Source organism: Maniola hyperantus, chromosome 11 (assembly GCF_902806685.2).
Source record: "Maniola hyperantus chromosome 11, iAphHyp1.2, whole genome shotgun sequence".
Lineage (NCBI taxonomy): Eukaryota > Metazoa > Arthropoda > Insecta > Lepidoptera > Nymphalidae > Maniola > Maniola hyperantus.
Genome location: NC_048546.1, coordinates 1,572,626 through 1,580,399, shown reverse-complemented (window position 1 = coordinate 1,580,399; position 7,774 = coordinate 1,572,626). Strand labels below are relative to the sequence as shown.

General features: G+C 39.5%; 1 protein-coding gene across 1 annotated transcript; it reads right to left on the bottom strand.

Annotated features, from left to right (window-relative positions):
• Nucleotides 1-239: 239 nt before the first annotated feature.
• Nucleotides 240-7,278, bottom strand: LOC117986527 (epoxide hydrolase 4-like). The gene is made up of 6 exons (XM_034973367.2): nucleotides 6,886-7,278; nucleotides 5,566-5,876; nucleotides 3,860-3,983; nucleotides 3,276-3,384; nucleotides 2,665-2,853; nucleotides 240-1,890 (listed from the first exon to the last, which is right to left on the bottom strand). Exons 1-6 carry the CDS (start codon nucleotides 7,105-7,107, stop codon nucleotides 1,778-1,780), a joined length of 1,068 nt encoding a protein of 355 aa, XP_034829258.1. The 5' UTR covers nucleotides 7,108-7,278; the 3' UTR covers nucleotides 240-1,777.
• Between the last annotated feature and the right edge of the window lie 496 nt (nucleotides 7,279-7,774).

Here is a 7,774-nt window from a genome sequence, read left to right as displayed (position 1 = left end):
GGTCGGGCGGGGTCAATTCTTTGCGTGCGATAAAATGTCGCCCGGTAATAAAGTGCACTGATAAGTGTTATCTTTGCAATTGTCATGCAATTAATGTGGTCTAAGATCCGTAATCATTTCTTTATTTGGCTCAGATATCCCTCCCTCCCTTCGGTGTTCCCATTAGATTACAACATGGGATTATTTAAGGGGTGAATATAATATAATATCTACACAAAATGAAAATATTGTTACAAAACTATTATAATTTCATTTATTTGCCTGCTATACATAGTATAGTTTGGAATGAAATTTCTTATACATTATTATCAAAAGTAGATAACATTCAAACTTATTCTAATTTCTAATATATTAGATTTAATAAAATATTCGTACTTCTCTTAATTCCTAATAGGCGGCGAAATTTTTCAATCATTTTATTAAAAAAATGTACCGAAAATTTGCAACCCTGAACGAAAATAATAATAATAATAATATTTAAAATATATTATGGCAACATTGTTTAAGTATTACTTAATTAATACAACACATACAACAATGCTTCACTGGCAAGAATAGTTACAATCATCATCATGCTTACAAAATGCAATCTACCTATCTACCCTCATTTTATTTACAGTTAAAGAAATTATGTCGTCTGCTTTTAAAATCTGTAAGGCGCGGACATAAGCTTTAACTCTACTAATTTCTTATTTAAATACTTAGGAATGTAGAACATATTTCGCATTTTTTTAGTACAAGCGATAAAACGCAAATTGAACATAAGTATAATAAGTTGTTATATGAAATAGTTGAAGAGCTAGCAAATTTCTGATCGAAATAGTTTTTTTCACGGACCCACTAAATACAATTAATCTGAAATCATTTCCAAGCAAAACCGCCTAAAACTATGCTGAAATTGAGTCACAGTTCATGATGACTTCTTACTTGAACTCATTTCTAAGCAAAACAGTCTAAAACTGCTAAAATTTAGTCCAAAGTTTGTGATTTCGTTCAAAACAATACAATTCCACGGACACGTACGAAGCGATTTGCCTCCTTGTTTCCAATTCGATTCGTTAGGATATGGAACGCTTTTCCGGCATCAGTTTTCCCCTCCACTTTTAACAGTTTTCCCCTCCTCTTTCAAGTAAAGAGTGAATAAGAAGAAGAGTGCAAGAAGCATTTCCTAAGCAAGCGCGCTCCACCTTAGGCTGCATCATCACTTGCTGGTGGGGCTGATTGGAGCCAAGCGCTAATCAATTAAAAAAATATTTTTTTGAGTTTTTTGGTCCCCAATAAATATTTCGTTGAATTCCACCATTTTTTTCGCTAGCTCCCCAATTGGGTATTTGACCCCAATTTTTTATTACATTATTATAAACTAGGATAAAAATAATGACGAAAACTGAAAAAACTAATTAAAACGACCAAATAACAAAAAAGTTATAAGCATTACTGATTAGACAGAAATAGCGATATAGCATTTTGACGTCACACCTTACTAATGCCATAGTAGCTTCGTGCGGTTTCATACAAATTTTCGTTTTGCGAGAAAGGGATACAAGACCCCCCACTCAAAAATTAAAATGCCTGTAACTTAGTAAATCTTTGTTGGATTTTAATATTTTTTTCAGCGTACGTCATTATTTTTATCCTAGTTTATAATAAAGTAATAATATTTATCAAATTCAAAAGTAGGAAAATACCCAATTATTAAGAACCGTTTCAGTATATGGCGGTAAGGCGTTTTTAATTTTCACACAAGTTTCTTGGATATGTACAGCATGTTCAAATATCACGCGTTGGCCGGCAAGGCGAGGCGAGTGAGCACGCGGCCGCGGTCCGCCACCGCGCCCAGCACCCTGCCCACCAACCCCCGCGGTATCTCTTCGGGGGGCTTCTGTTTGCCTATAACGAACAAAAACCATTTCATTACTATCATACACATTACGTTTTTTTTTTAAATATTAGCCATGTTAAATGACTAATATTCCCCTTTTGCTCTCCAACTAAGCGTCAAGCTTGTGCTAAGAGTAGGTACGATAATAGTGCAACGGGCGGGATTTGAACCGTCGACCTTTCGGTTTTCAGTCCACTCAATGTACCGGTTCAGCTATTGATGCTTAACACACCAGATCCCTATCACTATCATTTGTTAACCAAGTGAAAAGTATTTTTTCAATCGTAATAGGTAGGTAAATGAAAGAACATAGCGCGAATAGGTTACCAAATGAAATCAGGTCAAAGTTTTAGATATGACCAACCATTTGTTAACTTAACTTTACCAACATTTAGCTGAGTTCGGCGGGGTGATTACCTTAAACGTTGCAGTAGCGACAGCAGTAGCAATCTGACAGTTTATTTGCTGTCTCTCTTCTTCTTATTTTCTGTTGTGGCTATTGCTGTCTCTCTCGAGCGAGACGTTTGACAGCAATGAGCGCGAGATTTACGCTTGTCGCGAAATACGTAATCACCCCGCGGGCCTTTCCGTTGGCACGACACATTTTTGACACTATTTGTTAGGTTACCTACATTTTAAGGCATGATCTTTGTAAATGTTTATATTGTGTTGGATCAACAAATGTATTTGTATTCTGTAATCGAGAGTAGGAAATATAAGGAACAAGAAAAAGTAAGGTTACCTATGCTAAATTGGTCAACTGTGTCGAGCTAACAACTCACCCACAAAGAAGTCCAGCACCATCCCGGGCAGGTCTTTGTCCCCGGGGCCGGGCGCGGTGACGAGGCGCAGCGCAGGGCTGGCGCAGTACTGCGCGCTGGCCACGAGCTGCGCTGCGCTGTGCCGCGACCCCACCAGCAGGCCCCGCGCTTGGACCTTATGTTCAGGGTGGATGCGGTACCATGCAGCTCCTGCGTGCCAGAACCAGTGATTGACTGAGTGAAGCTAGTCTCCGGGTCTACTTTGAATTTGCATTTGTCCGTCCGTCTGTCAGAGCCTCATAACTTTTGAATCAATGTGCATGATCATGCGATGGGCCCGTGGGGGCCTCGAACACTTCGAGCAATGGGCAGGGCACATAGTTCGTAAAACCGACAGACGTTGGGGTCTCAAGGTGCTGGAATGGCGACCTCGCACTGGAAGACGCAGGGTTGGAAGACCCCCACTAGGTGGACGGACGACATCAGACGAGTCGCAGGGAGCCGCTGGATGGCGGCGGCGCAAGACCGTAGGGCGTGGAAGTCCCTACAAGAGACATATGCCTGGACGTCTATCGGTTGATGATGATGATGAATTGGTCACGGGCCTCCACCTGTATAGTAACGGCACTCACCTCTGACATAATTGAGCGCCCCGCTCCAGTCCCGGGCGCGCGAGCTGCCCCACTGCGTGCCTTCTTGCAGTACGCCCTCCGCTAACCAGCTCTCCGGGAAGTGGGGCCACTGGAACAAGCATGTATAAGTTATAACCACCATATATGTTTGAAGCAGTGATAGCCTGGTGGTTAAGACGTCCGCCTTCTTTTCGGGAGGTCGGGGGTTCAATCCCGGACACGCACCTCTAACTTTTCAAAGCATTATATTATATAATATCTCACACCCGGATTTACTGACGTGTGTAGTCGACGTTAGCCCGACTAGTTTCTAACCCATCCGGGGTCCTTTTTCAAAGGGAGTCAGTTCGCGTACGCGTCGCGGTTAAGACTGCGCGCCGCTGCTCGCACAGCGTCTTGTCCCATGACTGATGCCATTGTCTTAGCGTCAAAAAGGTTCACCCTGAGGGCAGCATACATCCATTGTCATGATTGAAATTCGGGTGGCGACTAATTTCGATCGCTTCTCTTATCTTCCGCTATTAGTATAAAAAGTGCCCTATAATCCGGTATGTCTAGAGCCCTCACTGCTAGGAATGCTTTACCTGTATGAAGTGTATGGAGCCCTGGCAGAAGTCGGCAGGCGGGTGCTGCCAGTAGAGGTTGGGGTGCGGCGCTGCGATCGCCGCGAATTTGCTCACCAGCGAGCTGTGGCAGTGGACTAGGTACCTTACAATCAAACAGATCCGTACAATTATGTTAGACCTCTTGCCTATAAAGAAACGAAGGCGGCGTTCATCATTCTATTACAACTACATTCTGTAACACTATACACAAATATAATATGTAAGAGAAAGGTAAATAATAATGGCATGACTGAAAAACGTTGAAATAACGGTTTCTCAGATTATACCAGACTCTTATATATCAGACTCTTATATTAACACATTTTTATTAGCTCGCTTTCTTGTCTGTCTGTTTGTCTGTTCAGTTCAAATTTTGCAAAACAGGTTTGAACTAGATGACAATGCAACATAATCTTGCTTTCTTGTCAGTCAGTTTGTCGAATAGAAAATGGCCAAGGTCGAGTCAGACTCGCGCACCGAGGGTTCCGTATTACAGTCGTATTTTTTTTATATTTTGCACGATACATCAAAAACTATTATGCATGAAAATAAATAAAAATCTGTTTAAGAATGTACAAGTAAAGAACTTTCATATTATGATACCCCTCTTGGTATAGTTATGTAACTTTGAAAATACTAATATTTGTTCATGAACAACCATTTTTTTTTCTGTTACGTAACCACAAATTCACGGTTTTCGGATTTATTCCTTTACTTGTACAATAACTCACTTTCTTAATTCTCTGTGTGTTAGTCTATTCAGTACAAATATTGCAACAAACCTTCTCTACATTGAAAATGTGTTTTTTTTTTTTTTTTACTAAAATGATTTCTAATGTTTTCAGTCCCTGCACTATAAGTAACTTATTGCATCTTTTGTCTGATGGTGACATAAAAAGTGTTCATCGCATCAGTATGTGAGCCCAGAACTTTGGAGTTATACTGATAAAGTGATAACAATACTATAGTGATAATATGTTGTAACATACTAGAACCGATTAATGAGTATAACAGATAATCATGGTGCAATGACCTACATGATTTAAAGATTTCTTTGTAAGAACTAGGCTAGATAATTAAAAAAAACCTGGCCAAATGCGAGTCAGAGCCCTTTCATATGATACCCCACTTGGTATAGTTATCTTATTTTGAAAGTTTAAAATACTAATTATTTGTTCATGAACACATTTTTTTTTTGTATGTAACCATAAATCAACGGTTTTCGGATTTTTCTCTTTACTATTACTATGAAACCTACCTACCTGCCAAATTTCATGATTCTAGGTCAACAGGAAGTAGGTACCTACCCTATAGGTTTCTTGACAGACAAGCAGACAAAGTGATCCTATAAGGGTTCCTTTTTTCCTTTTGAGGTACAGAACCCCAAAAACAGATAAATTATCTATCAGACCAAGCTTTAATTGCGAAAGTTCGAAAGTAAAGAAGGAAAGGATCCGATCTGATTAAGTAAACATTATTTTTATTTTATTTTTTTAAAAAGAATATTAGCCATGTTAAATGACTAATATTCCCCTTTCCCCTCCAATTAAGCGTCAGGCTTGTGCTAGGAGTAGGTACGACAATAGTGCAATGGGCGGGGTTTGAACCGTCGACCTTTCGGTTTTCAGTCCACTCCTATACCGATTGAGCTGTTGAGGCTCTTAGAAAATGCGCTTTGAACTCACCAAGTCAACATACCACCAATGCCAAAGCCAATGACCACAGCTGGGTTTGTCTCAGAAGCCCCAAGAGCCAGCAGCAAAGCCCTCAACTCGCTAACAACCCTTGGAGGTGCCAGATCAGCCCTTCCACCTCCTTCACTCCCTCCGGTTCCTCTCAGATCCAGGGTGATAACATGGTGATCAGTTTCAGCAAGTCTCCTCACTACCGCAGACCACCTTGGAACCCAGAGGTCACCCATGTCTGGTGCATCTCCAAGAATTAGAACTTTCTTGCCACTTTTAGGGCCTGTTTCGACATAGTGGTATTTGACTCCCTAGAAATATTTTTGTTGTTTATGTATACTTACTGGAATAGAATTATTAATTACTAGTGACTGCATGCAGTTTTGCTTCCATGGGAATTTCGAAAAATATGGCCTTGTTCCTTATGTACATTATAAAGCAAAACTGTTTAAAATTTTAGCATTTTATATCTAAGGGTTACAGCTTTTAATGTCTATGGCGCCGTCCTATTGTCATCGCACTGCGATGCCATTTCATCGTGCGATGAAATAACAATATGAACGCATCGCATGATCGCGCGATCTTCAATAGGACATTCAGTAGAACACAGTTTGTTTGAACGCACGGGACGCGCGATCATTTTCGTTGGACGCACGCATCATCGCACGAGCGATGACAATAGGACGGCGCCTAAGGGTTTGGGTTGGACGTTGACGAATGATGTCGAGTCGGTCAGATGAGTCAATGCGTGAATCAGGACTTTTCTTTTTAATTTATAAAGAAATACTTATACTCACTTACTTATCAGTACCTCAGTACCCTTATTATAAATGCGAAAGTGTGTTTGTTTGTTGGTTTATTGGTTTGTTGGTTTGTCCTTCAATCACGTCGCAACGGTGCAACGGATTGACGTGATTTTTTGCATGAGTATAGATAAAGACCTGGAGAGTGACATAGGCTACTTTTTATCCCGGAAAATCAAAGAGTTCCCACGGGATTTTTAAAAACCTACTTCCACGCGGACGAAGTCGCGGGCATCAGCTAGTTTAACATAAAAGTTTTTTTATTCCTGGCAAATTATACAATTTATAATTAAGTACTTACTTACTTAACTTGGCGATTAATGTACTTAATTTATTGTTAAACAATTATTATTTAAACATATTATTTACAGAATAAATTGGGAGCTTATTCTACTGCTACTACTATGGTAAGCGAGTTCTGAAAGCAAAATAAAATTTCTTATTTCTTTTATCAAGTAAGTCAAGCACTTGTACCTAAGGACCTTAGAAAAATTTAAAAGTTACCGGCGTGGCGTACCATTATTTTGATGTAGCAATGTACGCCGATAGAGGAATCCACCGTAAGTTCAACCGGTGGACAATTTTTGGAGAGTTTTCTCCGGTGTCCTTTCCATAACCTTCGTACCGCGAGAATAATCATTTGCCATAAGCCTATAAATGCACACTTTAACACCATTTTCACAGCTTCCCTACCCGACACAGCTTGTAACACTTTATCGCTCTGCACACCCATTTTCATTCAACATTAACTAACTATTAAATAAAAACAATTCTGAGTTCATGCGTGCACTCAATGTATTCGATGAAATTACACTTAATTCCGAAGCGCAAAGTACTTTAAACCCGGGTTAATTCTTATCAGTTTTTATCAATATTTCGAAGTTCGAACGAAACGGATGTTGTTGATGTTTTGTCAATGTCAAAGTCAGCAGTGTTTCCACTTTCGATTTTAGATTTTACCCTTGTTTCTGTTAGAATTTGCAATAAATAACCCTAAAAATTATTTGAATTACCCTGATTTATAGGCTACTAGCTGATGCCCGCGACTTCATCTGCGTGGAATAAGGTTTTTAAAAAAAATCCCGTGGGAGCTCTTTGATTTTCCGGGATAAAAGCCTATGTCACTCTCCAGTCTTTATCTATACCCATGCAAAAAATCACGACAATTCGTTGCACCGTTGCGACGTGATTGAAGGACAAACCAACAAAACAACAAACAAACACACTTTTATTTTTCAAATGCCGGAGACCAAAATGACGTTTCGTGTTTGCCTGTTTTTTTACGGCTCTTTAATAGTGATGTCGTGAAATCGATACTTAACGATAACATATTTATAGGTTTTCTTGTGAGATGTGTAATGAGACAACAAAATGTTTAAAATAGCTATAACTAATTCCAATTCAAA